At 38.5% G+C, this 22,036-nt stretch overlaps 1 protein-coding gene across 4 annotated transcripts in view; it reads left to right on the top strand.

Annotated features, from left to right (window-relative positions):
* Nucleotides 1–19,255, top strand: part of LOC142014190 (WD repeat-containing protein 89-like) — a 111,810-nt gene extending 92,555 nt beyond the window's left edge. For 3 of the 4 annotated variants that reach the window (XM_074996332.1, XM_074996334.1, XM_074996335.1), the window contains one exon: nucleotides 17,278–19,255. In XM_074996332.1, coding sequence (XP_074852433.1) covers nucleotides 17,278–18,469 — 1,192 coding nt within the window. In that variant the 3' untranslated portion in view covers nucleotides 18,470–19,255. Of the gene's footprint in view, nucleotides 1–7,069; nucleotides 7,113–17,277 lie in introns of those variants that run through there. The other variant, XM_074996336.1, reaches the window with a different exon arrangement.
* The last annotated feature ends 2,781 nt before the right edge of the window (nucleotides 19,256–22,036 follow it).

Below are 22,036 nucleotides of genomic sequence, written 5' to 3'. Positions count from 1 at the left end.
GATTTTTGTAGAGGCTCCGCTGGGTCACCCATGTAAAATGTCAGGAGCTGAGAGCCAGAAGCAAAGGCTGGCTCTTTCTTCAGGTGGGAGATATGATCGGGGGGCTGGATTGCCTTGCCCTCCCCCCCCCCCGAATTTCTTCACACCCTGCAGTTTGCGAAACCATGGCCTAGTATAATAAACAGTGTTCTTCTTCCAAATCTGCCACTGACTGCACTTACTAATTGTTCCTATATAAGGAACTCCGAAGTAAGCTAATATCTTTGTTCTCATTTAAAAATGAGGATTATAATCCAATTTGAAAGCATTACCTGCCTAAGGCTATACATAAAAATCTTTCAGAAACAGGTTTAGCAAATAGATTTTCAAGTTCATAGCCCATGGCAGATCCAAAATGCCACTCAGGCAACTAACTTAATCTCTATGTTTTACATATCAGTAAAATGGCAGTATTCCTAGAATCATGGAAATGTAGGACTGGAAGATACCTTGATAGGTCATCTGATTCATCTAGTATTATTTAGGTAATCCCTGAGAGGTGTTTATCTAATCAGTTGTTAAAAACTTCTAGTGACAGAAATTTCACAACCTCCCTATGTAATTTGTTGCAGGGCTTAACTATCCTGGCAGTTTGGAAGTTTTTCCAAATGTCTAACCTAAATCTCTCTTGCTGCAAGTTAAAACCAGTATGTGCCCTGTCTTCACTGGGTAAGGAGAACAGTTTATCAACTTCTTTATACGAACCTTCATGTAGCTTGTAGACAGTTATCACATCCCACCTGAAGTCTTCTCTTCTCCAGAAGAAACCTGCCCCTTAAGTCATGTTTTCTAGAACTTTAATCCTTTTTGTTGCTCTTTTCTGGACTTATTTCTGTTTGTACACATCTTTCTCAGAGTGTGGTATTGAGTACTGGACACTAGTGAAATTGAGGTGTTACCAGAGCTGAATAGCATGAAAGGATTCCTCCCTTGTGTCTTATTTGTACCATTCTTGCCAATACATTGCAAAATGATGTTGCAAAAAAAGTGAACAGTATTATTACATTGATTTTTATTTAGTTGTGATCTCCTATGGGATAGTATGCATGACTAGAATATTGGTATAGAAGGGCATTGTTTTCTTAGAAAGGACAGGAAATAAGGGAGGAGGTGGTGACTTGTATATTAAAATGTACACACTTGGACTGAGGTGGAGATGGAAGTAGGAGACAGACTTGTTGGTAGCCTTTGGGTAAGGATAAAAAGGGTAAAAAACAAGGGTGATGTCATGGTAGGAGCCTACTAGGCTGTGTCTACATAGCCGCATTATTTCAAAGTAATCCATTCCAGAATAGCTATTCCAAAATACCTTATTTTGAAATAGCACAGTTACTCCCAAAAATGCATTTCGAAATACCATGTCTGGACACAGTGCCTATTTTCATACAGTGCCATTGGACACTGTTCCATGTCTTAACAGCGCCTGTTTCGAAATAGCTATTTTGAAATATGCGCTATTCTTCCTGCAATGAAGTAAACAGAATTCAAAATAGCGCTCCTGCTATTTCCAGTTTATTCTGAAATACTGTGTGCATAGTGTAGATGCTCGCAGTTATTTTGAAATAATGGCTATTATTTTGAAATAACTTTGGTGTTTAGATGTAGCCCTGTAGACCACCTAAGCAAGAAGAAGAGGTTGATGAGGCTTTCTTTAATCAACTAACAATATCGTCCAAAGCACAGGACTTGGTGGTGATGTGGGACTTCAGCTACACAGACATCTTTTGGGAAATAACACAGTAGGACACAGATTATCCTGCACATTATCGGAATATATTGGAGACCATTTTTATTTCAGAAGATGGAGAAAGCTACTGAGGGAAGGCTCTTCTAGATTTGATTTTAATGAAGGGGGGGACTGATTGAGTGAAAGTGATCATGAGCGTGGGTGAAAGTATTCATGAAATAGTAGACTTCATGATTCTAAGGGGTGCGGGGAGGGAGTACAGCAAAATAAAGACAATGGATTTCACAAAGGCAGACTTCATTAAACTTAGTGAGCAAGCCTAAGAGGAAAAATAATTAAAGGGAGTTGGCAGTTTTTCAAAGAGGCATAAGAGCAAACCATTCCACTGTGTAGGAAAGCAAGAGACCACCCGACCTTAACCAGAAGATTTTGAATTATCTGAAAAATAAAAAATTTGTAAAAAGTGGAAATTAGGTCAAATTTCAAAGGCCTAATATAAACAAATACCACAAGTATGTAGGGGCAAAATTAGAAATGACAAAGCACAAAACAAGCTCAAACTAGCTAGAAACATAAAGGGCAACAAGAAACCATTCTACAAATATATTAGAAGCAGGAGGAAGAATTTGGACAGGGTAGGCTTGTTTGCTCAACAAAGATGGCAGATCATTTAGGATATGTGAACTGACCATCTGTCCTGTATTAGGCGGGACAGGCCTGTATTTGGGATGCCAAAAAGGCATCCCGACTTATTTTTTTAAAAGGGACTCATTGTCCCATATTTGGGTCCTCCCCATACCTTTTCCGTCAGCAGCTGTGCAGGCTCAGCTGCTGGGGGAAGTCACTTCCCCAAGCCTCGGGGGAGCATGGACAGCTGCCACGTCCCTCCTGCTTCCCCGGGGCTCCGTGGGAGGGTCAGTGGCTGCCGCCTCCTTCCTGGCTGCCCATAGCCTAACAGAAAATGGCTGCGTCTACACGTGCCACTTCTTCTGGAAATGGCATGGTAATGAGGTGTCCAGAAGATGCTAATGAGGTGCGGATGTAAATTTCCTGCACCTCATTAGCATTTTGAGGAAGAAGGGGCTTCTGGAAGGAGGGTTTCTTTCTGGAAGATTCCCACAGGCCATGTATCTGCACGTGTATTTTGAGTCCGGAAGAGCTTCTTTTGGACTCTGAACCACATGCCCATATGCTAATGAGGCACAGGAAGTTTACATCCATGCCTCATTTAGCATCTTCTGGACAGCTCATTACAATGCTGCTTCCAGAAGAAGTGGCATGTGTAGACAGACATAGCCAGTGTGGAAGTCACAGAGATGCTTAATGACTTCTTTGTTTTAGGTTTTCACCAAGAAGGTTGTTGGCAATTGGATGCATAACATAGTGAATGCCAGTGTAAATGGGATAGTTTGAGAAGCTATAATAGGGAAAAAACAAATTGAAAATTACTTACACATTAGATGTCTTCAAGTCACCAGGGCCTGAAGAATTGCATCCTAAAATACTCCTGGAGCTCACTGAGGAGATATCTCTGAGCCATTCGCAATTGTCTTTGAAAATTCATGGAAGAAAGAAGAGGTTCCAGATGACTGGATGAGGGCAAATATAATGCCTTTTATAAAAAGGGAAATAAAACCCCAGATAATTACAGGCCAGTCAGCTTAATTTCTATATCAGGAAAGGTAATGTAGCAAATAATTAAGAAATCTGTTTGCAAACATTTAGAAGTTAATGAGATAAGTAACGGCATGGATTTGTCAAGAATAAATAGTGTCAAACAACCTGAGAGCTTTCTTTGACATGGTAACGAGCCTCATGGAAAGATGGGTATATCTAGGCTTTAGTAATGCATTGAATACAGCCTCATATGACACTCTATGCCATTATCCAAACAATTTAAGAAGATACTGTGTAGAACCAGACCCAGGACAGATCCCTGTGGGATTCCACTTGATATTCCCTTCCAGCCTGATTGTGAATGATTGATAACTATTTTCTGAGTAAGCTTTTCCAACCTGTCATGCACTCACTTTTATAGAAGGTTCATTTAAGCTATATTGGTTTGACATGATTTATTCTTAACAAATCCATGTTGACTTGTTTTTTGTCACCTTTTTTCTTCAAGGTACGTACAAATTGTTTGATCATTTGCTCCTTTATGTTTTCAGGTGCCAAAGTTAAGATGCCTTGTCTGTGATGCCCTAGGATAGCTTTACTCCCCTTTTTATTGATAGGTACTATAGTTGCTCTTTTCCAGTCTTCTTGGGTCACTTCCATCTGCCACATGTTCTCAAATATAATTTCTAAAAGTTCTGAGATTTCCTCTACTGATTCCAAATGTAATCTAGGACGTGTTCCATCTGGCCCTACTGATATGAAGACATCTAACTTTTAAAAGTAATTCTTACCTTGTTCTTTTCCTTTTTTTAACTTCAGATCCTACTCCATTTACCCAGATTTTCACTAAGTTAGTTATGCAATTATTGCTATTTTTGGGTGAAAACAAGTGATGCATTTAACCCTTTGGTCATTGTTGGATTTTTCTGTAATTGTCTTTTAAGAGTTATCTGTTGCACAGCCCTCCAGAGCCAAATGCACAGCTGGCACTCTACTTAATGGCAATGTCATTCTTAAATAATTATGATTTTCCAAAGTTTAATACTTATTAATACATTATTGCATTCACTGAGTGTATTTTGTATTGTGTCTTTAGTCTGCCTGATTTTGTGTGTGTGTGTCCCTTTGTCTCTCATGCGGCCTTATTAGGGAGAGCAGGTCTTTCCTGAGTTGCTTTGTGATCTGAGTCATTTGTTGATTTAACTGACCTTTCTCATTCCTTATTTTGTAATCGTACATCTCCAACTTGTGCTTCTCCTCATATCCAATTTACTCTTAATTCTGCTCTGCAGATTTTTCTACTCAGTTGTAATTTTAAATGGAGACGACCAAAATTAAAATCATGAATTTGGATCAGGGTATATATTTGAATTTTTTTAAATTCATGCTTATCCATACAATTTTTGTTTCACAACAAATCCGAAACTAGAAAGGGGTATGTGCCCTAGTTTGGATGCAGCCAGAATCCCATGAACAACAGATTTTCTGTAATTTCCATCTTCCTATGGCTAGAGTTCCACGAGGACAGATTGCAACAAGTTGGTGCTGAGTACCCTGAACCTTTATCTAAACTTAATTCAGATGTAAAGATCATTTCCATCTCTGTGAATCCTGCATAGTAATGAAGAAGAAACTTCTTATTTTGTAGGGATGGGAGTGTTTCTAAGCAAAAATATTAGGGTGAAAAACCGAGGTAAACCTAAACAGCACTGCAACCGCAGAGGTTGCAATGGCCAGAGGGTCTGCCCCACAGGACAGGTGCTGCCACTATGTGGTGAGTGCCACGCAGGACCCCCCCATTTCTGAGGGCAAGATTCAACTAAAAACACCCAGGACTTCTACTTCCAGACTGTTTAGTGGGTTGCAACAGGCCATAAACATTTACAAGAGAGTCCTGAATCCAAAAAGGTTGAGACCCATTGCTCTAGTTTGTATCAGATCTCTGTGACTTTCTCCTTGATACTCTTAATGGGGTTGTATGATTTATTTATTTACTGCTCCGCTACCAAAGCCTAGTCCTCTGCTGCTTTGTCCTATCCCTGAGCCTTTATTTCTGTTCTTGGGCTCAGTGATCCACCTAACACGCATTTTGTGAGGAAGTAGAGGTGGAACTGGACTTAGAGAATGATGAAAGGTTTATATTTTCTCCTGCACCCCCACATTTTGTCTGTTCATCCCTTCTGTTCCTTTGAAGCAATAATTTTCTCCCTTGCACAGGAACAGAATCTCCTTGAGTTAATTTTTACTCCCTTTCTGACCTGCCTCTTGGAACCTACACTTAACTTATTTGTTTGGAAGGATAAAATACATGTTTGTACTGTATTAACCATTCTGATTCCATGTTGTTGCACAAGCCATACAATTAGCTGCCCCTTATCTGTTGTTTGTCACATCTTTGCACTTTTTACAAAGCTCTTTATGCCTAGAATTCCTTCCTGCTTCATGTCATGCCTCTGCCATCTTCAAGTCCCTCCTTAAAACATTATTTCCAGTAATCCTACACCACTCTATTTCTCACGTCATAAGATTAACCAAACAACTGCAGTATTTACTCCTGTTCCTTGTTTTTGTTGCCTCTTGCCCCCACATCCTAAATTTTGTATTTTCTGTTAAATTTGTAAGATTTTTGGAGCTTGGAACCCTTTATGCAGATGTTAGGTAAAGCATTTTGGCACTTTTCTGTATCTCAAGGAACCATTATATATTGAGTAATTGTCTACTTGTGCTTCCTTTTACTGTTTAGCAGACTTGGCCAATCCACCTTGTTTTCCCAACTGGTGTTGATGATACGGGAAGTTCCAGAAAGCATTATGTTAGTGAAAATGGAGCATATTTTGCAACTGCTCATATGGTGCCCTAAACCAATGCTGTGTTTGGGATTTTCATTGTACAATGCAAACCTCACATTTGTTGCTGCTGTGCATGGACTGCTTTTCACTGGCAAGTGATTGCTTATTTAGTCCTCATTTTTAATTTTAGTTCTTTAACTTCTAATAATTGTGAAAGGAAATGAGCGAGGATCTATTTTTATTGTTGAAAGGGAGAAAGACTTGAGTATGGTTCCAGAAACCATTGTGCACACTGCTAGCTGTGTTCTGGTTTTTCACATGCAGTGAGTAGGCTGCTAAATCTGTAGGTGGTTTTCATTTTTAATAAATGCTTCTACTGACTTAAAAGTTATTCTTACATGCTGATTAAATCTTTCTAAGATAGTCGGCTCATTTCTCCCATTTTTTTCACCATGTATTTCACAGAGATGTGATTTAATTTGTGTACATTGTAGCACTGACTTTCTTTTTTGAGAACAAGGTATGAGCTGCAGAATCACACAATTCCCAAGAACCGTTCTAAAAAGAGGAGGAATCTACTTTATGAATCACTGGGTTATTTTTTGAAAACCTTGTTGGATTAAACTGACTCATTTATCTATCTATTTTTAGCCAGGGAAATGCTGTTTTTAAGAATCACGCCAAACACAGAACATTACAATTTATGTTCTGATAACACTAAATTTTAGCTCTGCAAAATTGACAAATATTTATTTCTTTAGAATCCTAATATGCTTCCCACAGGCACTTGGTACCCTTTACATTTTAAAAAAGTATGGTAAAACCAGCAGCAAAATCCACCATAAATCAGAAATATACAGCTATTCTATACAGGAAAAAGATACCAATATTTTTCTTTTCTCCTTCCATCCAGTATGCCCCTGCTGAGGACTATTCCATCCTCTCCTTACTCTGAACTGCCCCTAGAAGTCAGTTAAAAGGTGAGCTTTGCAGCATACCCTGAAGATCAACAAATTTAGATTGTTTCAGATTGGCAAGTATAAAAGCTTGAAAGTTGGGGGGGTGTTACAGTGCCCTTCCAGAAGCTTGTCTCTGAAACCAGGGAAGCCGTACCTTGAATACCTCTGATCTCAGTGGTTTTTATATGGCAGAGGGAAATGGGTCTCTCAGGTAAGCAGGCCCCAAGACATTTAATAGGGATTTATAGGTCAAAATTAACATCTTAGAGTGCTCCCAGAAACCCAAAGGCAGCCTGTTAAGATAAGCACTGATGAAATGTGCTTGAGGTTTGATATTCTGCTTAAAAAGTGGGCTGCTGAATTCTGTACTTGCTTCAGCTTTTCAAGAGTCAAAATAGGAAACAGATTTTAATAGGTGGATAGTTGACAAAACCATAGATACAGTGGTCAAGCCCACATCCAAAATAAAAGGTCACAACTGCTTGTTTAGCCGCAACTAAAAGAAAGCCATGCAGACACCTGTTCTAACTTGATCATCCAACAGTGACAGCAGTTCAATCAGACTTCATAGTAGCAAACACAAGTTACAAATGGTGCTCAGATTTTCTATTTGCTTTCCTCATTTACCATGTGTCTTTGGACTGAAATTCAGTCATCTCACTAAATGTTGGTATTCATCTCACCCAATCCCTGTAAAAGGCATTTTCTGCACCACCTAAGTTGGACAACAGAGAGACATAAAGGCTGTGTCTACATTAGCCCAAAACTTCGAAATGGCCATGCAAATGGCCATTTTGAAGTTTACTAATGAAGCGCTGAAATGCATATTCAGTGCCTCATTAGCATGCGGGCAGCCACGGCACTTCGAAATTGCCGTGGCTCGCTGCTGCACGACTCGTCCAGATGGGGCTTCTTTTCGAAAGGACCGTGGCAACTTCGAAATCCCCTTATTCCTATCTGCATGGCCATTTTGAAGTTTTGGGCTAGTGTAGACATAGCCAAAGCTGGGTTTTATTTGCATACTGAAGGGACTGCAACCAGTGCCTCCTTTTTCTTCTAATGGCCTTGTATTCAGTCCAGAACCCTGCCTGAGAGTACACTGGGTGAAAAGATGTAATTGCCCAAGACGACCGCTAAGATTTCACTGGAGAAAAGGAACAAAGCCATACAAGAACAGCATTGTCAGCTCCCTGAACTTTGTAATCAACTATGTCAAAGACAGTTGATTTTTTTACAATATTGGCCTGGATGCTCATTTCTCATTGATGACAAGTAGGAGTTATGCATACCTATATTCAGAGGCCAAGAAACTCAGAGGCAAATAGGTACTCAGAGGGCTGTTATAACACAAATTTGCAATAATCTTAACCAAAAAGGGAAAATTAGACGCAGAGCACTGATTAGCCATGCTGTCAAGGTCAAAGCGTGGCTTCCTGAACTTGGTGCATACTTCTGTAGTCTAAAGAAAAGTTGGCAGCTGCCCACTTTAATGGAGGCAGCGTTGTATTAATTTAGGTGGAATGCATGGGCCAAAGATGTTAGCATAACTCGGTCATTGTCCAACATTAAAGAGTGTTAAATATGGCTCAGGGTTCGATTATATAGGGAAGTCAGCCTGCTTAGCACCATGGCAACCACACCATTAAAATCCTTTAACCTTCTATTAATAACATAGAAGAGAAGTTAAAACAGTTAAAACATCTGAAATGTAAAATATTAAGGCTTTAATTTTTACAGCATTGCCTCTTCCCTTTAGCTGGAGAGAGTTTTTGAAATAACTTCTCCTTCCCCCACCCTCTCCTCCTTTTTTTTGACAGGTTCTTAGATGGTGTCAAAGATAACTGTCCTACAGGGGATAAAGAGAAGAAATTAGTTGAAATGCCCTGGCACTGTTGTTGCTGCTGCTGTTAGTCTGATCCTGTTTCATTGTTGGTGGCTGTGGGATTCTGGAGATCCAGGAGAAGTGGTGATGTTATCTGAGTCCCTGTTTCTGGACCAGTTTTATCAGGATATCTCTCAGGATTAGGATGAGGACGGTCCCAAAGTCTTTCTTCAAGGATTCAAAATATCAAAACAAAAAGCAGTCAAGTAGCACTTTAAAGACTCGCAAAATAGTTTATTAGGTGAGCTTTCGTTGGACAGACCCACTTCTTCAGACCATAGCCAGACCAGAACAGACTCAATATTTAAGGCACAGAGAACCAAAAACAGTAAGCAAGGAGGACAAATCAGAAAAAGATAATCAAGGTGAGCAAATCAGAAAGTGGAGGGGTGGGGGGGAAGGTCAAGAATTAGATTGAGCCAAGTATGCAGACGAGCCCCTATAGTGACTCAGAAAGTTCCCATCACCATTTAAACCATGTGTTAATGTGCCGAATTTGAATATAAAAGCCAGCTCGGCTGTTTCCCTTTCCAGAACGGTGCGATAATTCTTCTTCAGTAACACACATACCTTTAGGTCATTGACAGAATGCCCCATTCCATTAAAATGTTGACTAGCTGGTTTGTGGATCTGGAGTGTTTTGATGTCTGTTTTGTGCCCATTGACCCTTTGTCTAAGGGAGTTAGAAGTCTGTCCAATATACACAGCATCTGGGCATTGTTGGCACATGATGGCATATATGATGTTAGTAGAGGAGCATGAGAAAGTGCCTGTGATTCTGTGAGTAACTTGGTTAGGTCCAATGATGGGCACAAAACAGACATCAGAACACTCCAGATCCACAAACCAGTTAGTCAACATTTTAATGGAATGGGGCATTCTGTCAATGACCTAAAGGTATGTGTGTTACTGAAGAAGAATTATTGCACCGTTCTGGAAAGGGAAACAGCCGAGCTGGCTTTTATATTCAAATTCGGCACATTAACACATGGTTTAAATGGTGATGGGAACTTTCTGAGTCACTATAGGGGCTCGTCTGCATACTTGGCTCAGTCTAATTCTTGACCTTCCCCCCCACCCCTCCACTCTCTGATTTGCTCACCTTGCTTATCTTTTTCTGATTTGTCCTCCTTGCTTACTGTTTTTGGTTCTCTGTGCCTTAAATATTGAGTCTGTTCTGGTCTGGCTATGGTCTGAAGAAGTGGGTCTGTCCCATGAAAGCTCACCTAATAAACTATTTTGCTAGTCTTTAAAGTGCTACTTGACTGCTTTTTGTTTTGATAGTGTATATACTAGCACGGCTTCCTCTCTGTTATGATTCAAAATATGAGAGTGATGGGCAGAATAGCCTGCACCCTCGTTATTTTGTCTGTGAGTTAGGCATAATATCTAAAACACCAATTTTGGTGAATTAATTTCTAGTTCCATGTCCCATGTTTTTTACCAGAGAGGTAACCATGTTAGCCTGTGTCTTCACCAAACAAAAACAGCAGTCCTGTTGCACCTTAAAGATAACGATATTTATTAGGTGATGAGCTTTTGTGAAGTTTTTAACACCAGATTAAAAAGGGAGACATCTGAATTGGAATTTATATTCAAGTTTGGTACCTATCGCCACGTACTCAACAAAGATATCAATCATCTGATGCAGCACAGGGACAATTTTCCCACCTTTGAAATTTGAAGTGATTGCAAGCATCTTACTTAATAGACACTTGCAGAGGTTTTTTTAATCTTCTTCACCCCACCCCCTGACCTTCTTTCTCATATATAGCTGATTTGTTAGCTTTTTTCTTCCCCCTATCTTTGTTAAAAATTCTTTTTCTCTGTTATCATTTATTATTCTCCAGATCTGAAGAAGTGGATCTGTCCCGTGAAAGCTCATCACCTAATAAATAATAGTTAGTCTTTAAGGTGCTACTGGACTACTTTTTTTTTTTTTAAACCAGTTATGTTTGGACTAATTTAGTCTCTTTGGCTGGTTCTCGTGCCCCTGTTTAAAATGTTCTTTATTGAAAGCAGTTTTCACAACAGAGCTTACAATTATTGGGCCCAGTTATTACAACAGCTTTTATAATCACTGTTAGTACTGGACTGTGCACTTAATGTCTAACTTCCATCTGCCAAAGAGGCCATGGATCTGATGCACAGATTGTGTCATGAGGCTTTGCTAGTACCTCAAAGAGCGCTACTATTTAAAATTCAGGTAGTAATGATGTAGTATTTGTTGCCCAAGATATTGTCCTTCCACAGAAATAGAAAGTTTGGGTCAAATTTGGCAGTGTTTAGGGAATGTTTTTTTCTACTTGCCGTTCTCAGCACTAGGTGTAGCTTTTATATATGTATATTTCTCTACAAATGTTTTTAGAGACTGATGCTGAAGATGTAATCCAGACTTAAGTCTGCCCTTTATTTAGTTGGAGAGGCTTTAAGCATTATGACTTAAAAATGAAACTTCCCGTGCGGTTCCTTTATAATGGTTGTTAGCTCTCTTCATGATCCTTGTAGGTTTGGGGAGTGAGCAACCAGGTTAAACAATAAGACAAATCCACCCAGTATTTTCCTGTGGGTGCTCTTGGTGTTGGTCAACCAGCTGAATATTTTGAAAACTCTGATGGTGCCAGTAAAGCTATGAACAAACTGGAGAGAGACCAGAAGAAAAGAACAAAAATTATACAAGGTTTAGACAGTATGAACTGTGTGGAAATGTTGAAAGAATTGGGCATATTTAGTTAGAGAAGAGAAGGTGGAGTGGGAGCATAAAAGCCTTCAAATATGTCAAAGGCTGTTGTAAAGAGGATGGTGATCATTTGTTCTCCAACTCCACAAAGGGTGGGGCAAGAATTAATCAGCTTAGTTTGCAGCAAGAGAGATTGTTAGATATTAGAAAAAAATGTTCTACCTGTAAGGATAGTTAAGCATTGGAACAGATTATCAAAAGATGCTGTGGAATTTCTGTTGGTGGAGTTTTTAAAGAACAGATTGGACAGATACCTATCAGAGATGGTTTATGTTTACTTAGAACTGTCTCAGCACAGGGGAGTGGACTGTGTGGCCCACTGAGGTCCATTCTAGCCCTATATTTCTACCATTCAAATTTAAAAAAAACAACCAACCATTTAATTTAAAAAAATATAGATTACAACAGCTGAAAATTTCATGCCAGGTGAATTTTAAACTTAAGTTTACAAACTGTGCACCCTCTTTGCCAAAGATAGCAACTGGTTGCTAATCTCATAAGTGTTTTTCTGTATTTAAGAACAAAATATTAAGAGACCTGTTGAAACGGTAGCCAAGTGTTACAGGCATGGCAGATGGAGGCAGAGATAACATGGCATCACGGACTACGTTCTGGAGTGCATAGCATCATTTGCCATGTATATTCTTGTAAATGGCAGCATTCCAACAGTTATCTACTGTTGTGCTTGGAAGATCATTATTTCCTATTCATCTCATAAATTTAAAACACATCCTATTCCTCCTATTTAGACTCTCCCACCAAAATACAACAGTGACTTCCCCTTCTGAAAAGGAAGGGCTGGCAGCTACACCCTGAAGTCATCATGAATTGTTTATATAACCTTCAGTCAGGAATTCATAATAAAGTATTTTTCATTAGAGCAGCGAGTTTGTTGCATATTAATAAAACAGGTTTTAGTAACACTTGGTAGCTGTCAAATGCAGCATAAACCCCTTTCAGACATTGCCTTCTAGTACATACAGATTTTGTCTCTCTGGAAAACATTAAAACATTTTGCTGGTATTTCAGAGCATCTAAAACTGTAAAATTCGGAGTAACTAACTAGAAGAGCTCACTGGCCTATTCTCTTTTCTAGAGAGCCTCATTATGTTAAGCTGAAGAAAGACCTTGCAGACTGTGCATGCAGTAGGGTGTAATTTGACATTTCCTGCATGAATAAAAATTTGGACAAATTTTTGGGGTCAAATTTAGCTATGACAGATCAGGAAAGTGATCTTGGAGTTATAGTGGATAGTTCTCTGAAGACATCCACGCAGTGTGCAGCGGCAGTTAGTAAAGCAAATAGGATGTTAGGAATTATTAAAAAAGGGATAGATAATAAGACAAAAGATATCATACTTCCCCTATATAAAACTATGGTACGCCCACATCTTGAGTACTGTGTGCAGATGTGGTCTCCTCACCTCAAAAAAGATATATTGGCATTAGAAAAGGTTCAGAAAAGGGCGACTAAGATGATTAGGGGTTTGGAACGGGTCCCATATGGGGAGAGGCTAGAGAGACTGGGACTTTTCAGTCTGGAAAAGAGGCGATTGAGGGGCGATATGATAGAGGTATATAAAATTATGAATGGTGTGGAGAAAATGAATATAGAAAAATTATTTACCTTTTCCCATAATACAAGAACTAGGGGACACCAAATTAAATTGATGGGTAGTAGGTTCAAAACTAATAAAAGGAAATTTTTCTTCACACAGCGCACAGTCAACCTGTGGAACTCCTTGCCGGAGGAGGCTGTGAAGGCCAGGACTCTATTAGGGTTTAAAAAAGAGCTTGATAAATTTTTGCAGGTTAGGTCCATAAATAGCTATTAGCCAGGGGTAAAGTATGGTGCCCTAGCCTTCAGTACAAGGGCAGGAGATGGATGGCAGGAGATAAAATCACTTGATCATTGTCTTCTGTTCTCCTTCTCTGGGGCACCTGGCATTGGCCACTGTCGGCAGACGGGATACTGGGCTGGATGGACTGACCCAGTATGGCCATTCTTATGTTCTTATGGACGCACAAGAGTAGTGTTGCAAAAATGCACATGGAACAATATCTTTTATCAGTGTCAGTAATATTAAACAATCATGGGTTACTTTCCAAATGGCTGACATTTGTCAGAAGAATGTCTGTCTGAGTTTACTTGACCTTTCTCGTCTAAAAGGGTTTGATTAGTTTGAGGTAGAAATTTAGGTCAGCATGGAAAATTACCTTTTTTTCTTACAGAGTCTGTCCGGGACCCGCTGTATACGTGTTCTGCAATCATCAGAGTTCAGAGATTAGCCTGAGTTCTGCAGATTACTTCCTTCCTGTGTCCACGTGCAGACACAGATTTAGAAATATATATTTTAAAATACAAGCATCTGTAGTAATTTTTCAGCAATCCTGATTAAATCTGCCATGTTCCACCTTTTCCACTTTCTGACACTAATTCAAATTAATGTTTTGCCTTCTCTTTTTTTTTAAAAAGTGGACCACAGATTTGTATGAGCATTGTTAAATAGTTGACACTTTTTTTCCCCTTTCAAAACTGTGGTTTATGTCTTTTGTCTTTTTATCCATTGTCACATCTTTGAGGTACTGTTATAAAACTGTCTGGGGAGAGCAAAAAAGCAGTCATGTAGCACTTTAAACACTAACAAAATAATTTGCTAGGTGATGAGCTTTCATGGGACAGACCTGATCTGAAGAAGTGGGTCTGTCCCATGAAAGCTCATCACCTAATAAACTATTTTGTTAGTCTTTAAAGTGCTACATGACTGCTGGTTTGTTTTGATAGAATACAGACTAACATGACTATCACTCTGTCACTATCTGGGAAGAGCTTTTTTCATTCCATTATTATATCCAAGAACAGTAAGGGCATTGTTTTTGAAAAACCTCTACATAGGTATGTATAGCTTAATGAACCCATAGTCTCAGTCTTTGCTCTGAAGAGCTTAAATTCTGCTGAACAATGCTTATGAACTGGCCAATGTTTCTATAATTGCGTTGCTGACAGTTTGCCTAATCTGGAAGACCTATCCAGGTAGGTTTGAAAGAGGTAAACTGTGGTGATTAAATGTAGGCACATAGTTATACCAGACAGAAAAGTGTAGTTTCCAAAGGATGTCTGAAATCTGTGGTGAAAATGCACTTGCACCTGTATTCTGTAGGGCTGTTTTGATACGGAATATTGACCTGGAGACATTATTCTCACAGGCTATTACTGAAGCATAGGTTTATAAGATTATTTGTGACTTAGGAATTAAGATATTGTGGCTTTAGGGCTGTATCTACACTTGCATTTCTCTTTTGAAGGAGGCATGCAAGTGAGGGAAATCAAACATGCAAATGAGGTGCAGATTTGAATATTTGTTCGAAAGATCTTCTTTTGAAAGAAGAAAAGCAGTGTAGATGCAGCTCTTTTGAAAGTAAACCCCATCTGGGAAAGAATACTTCTTCCCATTAAAAAAAGGAGGAAGGGTTCTTTTGAAGATAGGGTTTACTTTCGAAAGAACCATATCTACACTGGTTTCTTCTTTTGAAAGAAGAATGTGCAAATGAGGCATCAGATATGTAAGTCTGCACCTCATTTGAATTTTTGATTTCCCTCATTTTTATGCCTCTTTCGAAAGAGAATGCAAATGAGGTAAATCAAAATGCAAACGAGACATAAATTTGCATATCTGCACCTAATTTGCATGTTCTAGTTTCAAAAGAGCTTTTTCCAAAAGAAGAAGGCCAATGTAGATGCTGCTCTTTTGAAAGTAAAACCCCATCTTTGAAAGAATCCTTTTTCCCATTAAATAAAGGGAAGAAGGATTCTTTCGAAGATGGGTTTACTTTTAAAAGAGCAGCATCTACACTGGCTTTCTTCTTTTGACAGAAGCTCTTTTGAAATTAGAATATGCAAATAAGGTGCCAGATATGCAAATCTCTCATTTGCATCTTCAGTTTACCTCATTTGCATGCCTCTTTCGAAAGAGGAGTGCAAATGTAGACAGACCCTATATGTTTTTTCAGGTAGCTAATTTTTATTGAACTTTTGGTGCCAATTTATATTTAAAAAGAAAAAGCTCTGTCCTGAAAACTTTGTCAGCCACATGGTCTGACATCTGTTAAGCTTTCATAACCCAATGAAATTTCAGAAAGTTTTGTTCCTTTTATAGTGGTCAAAGTTGGTAAACTGACAGACACTTAAAAATTGGCCATCATGGCAAATTATCTTAATATAAAGGCTGCGTAAATTTTTCTGACTCAGAATTGGCTTCAGCCCTTTACTGTTGTGGCACAATTTCATAAATAATGCAGAAAACAGGGCAGGTTTGTTTGTTTGTTTGTTTTTAAACCTCCCATAGGTCACTTTGCGTATTTTGGAATAGGATTAGTTTCATGTTAGGAAATGAAGATTCTTTTAAAAAATATGTATAGTTATTTATTTATTTTGTAATCTGCACATTTTAGAAGCTGTACTATTTGCTGAAATATCTTCGATTTACAGGGCAGTTCAGTAATGCCACAGAAGAAATTGTGTCTGAATGTAAAGTTTTTACCTAGAGTGTATTGTCAAGTCTATTTTTTTTAAACCATTTTACTATAGGTCATTCACCTTTGCTCTTCAGGGATAGTTCCATAGTCTAGTATCAGAGGGGTAGCCATGTTGGTCTGGATCTGCAAAAGCAATGAGGGGTCCTGTGGCACCTTATAGTCTAACAGAAATGTATGAGCATAAGCTTTCGTGGGCAAAGACCCACTTCGTCCTGCATCTGACGAAGTCGGTCTTTGCCCACGAAAGCTTATGCTCATACGTTTCTGTTAGACTATAAGGTGCCACAGGACCTCTCGTTGCTTTTCTACAGTCTAGAAGCTGTTCACTGTTGCTGAGTTTCATTCTGACTCTTAATTTATTTGATCTTGGATTACCCTAAACAATATGCTATTGTGTTCATTGAATTTTAATACTTTATTTTACCCTTTGCTCTCACGGCCAGATGTACAAATATATTTAAGTGTGTAAAAATGCAAGTAGATGCTTCATGGAATTTAGGAAAGCACCTAACCAAGTTAAGTGCCTAACTCCCATTAACTAAGTACCAGTCATGTGGCACCAATATTGCATCTTTAGGCAAACTTGACCCCAACTGACCATTATAGTGCCAAGTATGATTTCAGCTAGTATCACATATAGCCCAGCAGACTATATTGTTAGTTAACGTCAATAACTTTTCACTTGTGAAGAACATTGATTTTCTGCTTATTAGTATGATGAAGCAAATTTGGCTAGAACAACTTGCAGATGATTAGCAAACACAACAATTAAGATTTTCTAGGCCCAGGTAAAATAATTACCATAAAACACATTTTACCAAGATGGCTTCCTGATGGATCCAGCTGCTCCATTCATATTTACGTCTGTTTTATCCTCTTGTGTATATATCAAATTATGGTACTTGTGGTATAAAAATACTTTAAACCTACGTTTGCGATCTGTTTCAGAGATTTTTAAGAGTTGGAATTTCTATGTAATTGAAAGTTGTTTAATTCAAATAATGTATTTGGAATTTTATGTATTGCAGATTTCTACCAGCTTTGGGTGTAGTTTTGCTGACAATGGAGAAGATCGAAGAACAGTTTGCTAATTTGCGCATAGCAAAACGTTGTGCAATAATGGAAGACCCTGCTTACTTACTGGATATAGATGTTTCAAAATCCGTTCAAGCAGAAAGCAACCACTTAGTTGCTGTTTCATGTTCCAATAAATCAATTAGAGTATATAACAGAGAAACGTTACACTTGTTACGGGAGTATAATGCCCATCCTGGGTTACTTAATGGTGTCAGATTTGCTCATACAAGCGACAATAAGTTGTTTTCGGCATGCAGTGATGGCACAATAAAATGCTGGGATACTCGCTTAGCTACTCAGGAAACTGTGCAATTATTCCGTGGTTATCCTTCAAATGTTTTCATCAGCTTTGATATTAATTGCAATGATCTCATCGTTTGTGCTGGGACAGAAGAAGTTGAAGAGGACACATTCATGGTATTTTGGGATGCAAGAAGTAATACAGACTACACAAGCACAGCTAAAGAGCCATTAGGAACCTATTCAGAGACTCATAATGATGATATCACTAAAATTTGTTTCCATCCAGTTCAACCCAATTTGGTAGCCTCTGGGTCAACCGATGGATTGGTTAATGTATTTGATATTAACAAGGAAGATGAAGATGATGCTTTGCTTGCAACTTGTAATTCGGATTCATCTGTAAGTTTTATTGGTTGGTCTGGGAAAGATTATAAACAGGTATACTGCATGACTCATACAGAAGGATTTTGTTGGTGGGATCTTAGTCAAATAGATACTGAAGAGCCAATGACATTGTTGCAGATTCTGGATGTTAGGGAAGTAGTTTGCATTGAAAATAGCAACTTAAACTATCTAATAGGTGGCTTGTACCATGAAAAGACAGACAAATTGCTTGTTGTTGGTGGAACATCTATGGGAAATATTCACCTAATAAACTGTGGCATTAATGGACTGAGCCTTGTGGGCACCCTTCATGGAGGGCACTCTGCTACGGTTCGCTCATTCTACTGGAACATGACAGAGGATTCTTTGTTGACTGGTGGAGAGGATGCACAGCTGTTGCTATGGAAACCTGGAGCTGTGGAAAGGTCCCTTGTAAAGAAGGCATCTATGAAAATTGCTTCCACTGTTAAGCAGCGAGTGAGAGTTCACAACTCTCACAAAAGGAAGAAACAGTAAAATGAAAATGAGACTCTTTAACATGTAGAGTTTTTCACTTGTTCAGAGCAATGTGTTTGGGATGGTGATTTATTGTCATGGTGTGGAAAATAGAATTTTGTATATAAAATTTCATCTAGAAATGATATTTTTATCACAGAAATAGCTCTTTTAATACTTATTAAAAGGGTAAGCATTTACATTATATTTATTGAACAAAGTATGTCTTAAAATATTTTATATTTTTTATCAAATAATATCACGTCAAAAATACTGACACAGAACTTTGATAAGAAGAAAAGGCTGCAACTTGTGTAGTTTATATTACTGTCCCCAGTGAAATGCTTTGGGCATATTTTAAAAACGTTCAGATTTTTAGCCATCTTTTTTTTACTTACCTTACAGACAATTTAATGAGTAACATTGCTAACTATATTAAAGATGTAGTAGTAGTAGTAGTAAGGCTCTTCTACTCCTACATCTTGAAGTACAGGCCATTGATGACCATTCGCCAGCGTTCCCCTGTCCTGGGCAATCTTTTCCAGTTCTGAACAGGTGTAGCCTGTCTTTAATGCAACTTACTCGCAGAGCAGAGGTTCCCAGCCTGAGGGGTGCGCAAGGTTATTTCCAGGGTTCCATGGGAAATAAAAATGATTATAGAAGATAAGATTTAAATGAATTGCAAAGTTACAATCAATTAGTATTTTTAAATTAACTATCTTCCACTAATGTTGTTAATTGCTTTCCAGAAAAAAATCTGTGTTGTGGTTTTCTTTTTCATTTAATGCAGTGTACACAGTGGTTAGAATTGGCTTTGATGGGGGGAGGTCCACGAACCATTTGGGGGGTTATTGGGGGTCCATGAATAGTTTGGGGGGGATGATTAGTGGCCTGCACTAGTGAAAAGGTTGGGAACCACTGTCTTTGAGGAAATACTTCCTGATGGAATAGAAAACGGGTATTGTTTTGCACCATCATCTCACTATTTAATGTGAAGTATGTAAACAGTGGGTCATACACTTTATAAGAAAAGTATGAGTTTGTTCTAGAAAATAGGAATACTTATATACAAAATACCTGTAACCTTCTTTTACATGTGCGAACAAGTATTATACTATTTCTCATCAAAACACCCAAGCAGTGAAAATTGCAAGGTACCCCATGCTATCCTGGCAGTGTGTATCAGTGCGACCTGGAAGCACCACATATAAACACTGAGAAGGTAAGTCAGTCTCAGTGGGTTATAGGAACTGATGTACGTGATCTCCCCAACACTCCATCGAGTCCATTACCTGTTTTTGACATATGCTGTGCAGTATGTTTCATAGGAAGGTACAGAAAAACTTTCAGAATATAGTTATGGAATAACCTCCCTACAGACTTTCTTTTTAACATCCTGTAAGAGGTTAGTATCTGCCCTGCAACATGTGCCCAGTAAGTAGCCGGGCTCTCTACAGCAAATACTAATCTCTCTGGACACCTCTCTAGAAGCAACAATATTTTGCTAATCTCACCAATCTGCCCTTGAGTGATGTAAAATTGCCTTGCACCTCATAAATTGTTCATTGTTTTATTCTGCTTCACTGATGCATTTTAACCTCTATAGCAGTACAGAAAGTTGTTTCTATCTTATTCTGCCTGCACCATGGTTGCAATAAAATTTGTATCAATTGTATTAGTCAATAATTATGCTAGATTTAACAGATGAGGTTAATGTACTTCATTGAAGCTTACACAAATGTAAGAATTGGTATTTTACATACTAGAGAGAGGATTGAAATAAAAAGGATTGTAAGTTTAATATATAAGTACTTTGAAGATTTTCATATACTGCATCTAAACTCAGAGTGCAATCACACAACAGCCTCTTAAAGCAGGCCTTCAGCTGCAGACTAACTGCCATGTGAGCCTTGGCTAACTTGTCTTTTAGACACATTCTTCCATAGAGGTCTTTAGCAGGGAGGGGCCCAGTAATAATTTTGCCTTTTAAGCAACCTTCAAGGGACAGATTCCTTTTCAAACTCATTCTATTTTACTTTATTCTTACCCCGTCTACCTCTGTTTTACTGCTTGCTGTTTCCCAGGAGTGATAGTTATGGGAGAGTGGGCTGCAGAATAGAGTCTAAGCTGGTAATTTCTGCTCACAGTCTCCCCTGCAGTTCTGCCCCCCATACCCCCCCGATGGTTCGTTAGCTAAAGGTTCAGCTTTTTATTAGGATAGCTGCTATGCAGGTTGTTTGCAGTACATAGTTTGTGATTTGCCGTTTATAAAGAGTTTTATACAGCTTCAGAGTGACTCATTTGGTGGCAAGTAATAGGAGAAGGGACAGCCAGCACATATTTGTGTCATGGCTTTGCACCACCTCTTAACACTGCAGAATGGAGGGAAGCCATCGAGACATAACATAGTGATAGTAGTTGCTGCTACCAAAATGGAAAATTTCTTACCCGCTCATTTCCTATCTGTGTGCCTATATGGAGGTTTCTGAAGCCGTGTGATCTCAGCACCTGTTTTCCCATTCAACAGTGATATTAGCATTCCAGTGGTTCCCTGCTAACATACGTTTTTTGCAGCTAATTACCTCTTAGTATCAGTTTGTAATTTAATATAGCCACTGATTCTAAGAAATTTTTGCGCTTTATTTAAATAGCTTTCTTCTGCTGTTTTCCTTAATATGAATGTTAGTGATAATTCTTACAAGATAACAATAATTAAAATTATTTCAGAAGAAATCAAAATATACTTTCTAAATTGTTTTTGGAACGAGGTTAATGAAACTAATCTGTGCTCTGTTTGTTGGCTAGTCCAGTCTTTCAGAGCAAAGTATTTCAGTCATTTCCCCACCCCACATTGCTTAGGAACAATAGTTAATATTAGAATAATATTTTTAGAGTGTAGAAAATGCTCTTCTTCAGAATTAGAGGTATTTTAAAGCAGGGCAAATGTTAAAGCTGGACTACTTGATTTTGTTTGCTTTAGCTTGTGCAGAAGCCTTTGTGCTAGTCTCAGTGAAAGCAATGTTTGCACAACTGTAGTCACAAATACTTGAGAGAGAACTATGGCTGTGACAAATGTGTGCAGTTAAAACAGCAAAGGAAGTGAATATATTTCACTGTAGATCTGCAGTACACATTACAGTCCTAATTATTTTAAAAAAAGAAATTGTCTATATGATATAAATGTAAAAAAAAATTATTCAAAATGCCACTGAAACTTTTCTTTTTTTTGCAGTTGTCAGTTGTTGAGAAAATATGCTATTTCTGGAGTAAAGCTTCCCACTGGATGAAGCTATATTTAAATATTACTATAATTAAATATAATACCCATTTTTTTAAAATAAATATTACTTGAACATCACTTTTTGTCTGAACATGATATGATTTCCCTCTAGGTGGCTGTGGATTCTCCAGAGGGCACTCTTAACTCTAGGAGACTCATCCTGTGGTGGGTCTCCTTGGGACTCTGAATTTCTTATGTGGCTTGTGCTTGTTTCCTGGGATTGTCCCCCATTTTAAGGTGGTGTGCACATCGTTAGGGACTAGCACTTGATCTCTTATGTGCTCAGGCAGTAGGAAAACATGGGGACA

This window comes from Carettochelys insculpta, chromosome 6 (assembly GCF_033958435.1).
Source record: "Carettochelys insculpta isolate YL-2023 chromosome 6, ASM3395843v1, whole genome shotgun sequence".
Taxonomy (NCBI): Eukaryota; Metazoa; Chordata; order Testudines; family Carettochelyidae; genus Carettochelys; species Carettochelys insculpta.
Note: the sequence above shows the minus strand (reverse complement) of the source record. Positions and strands in the feature narration are given on the sequence as shown.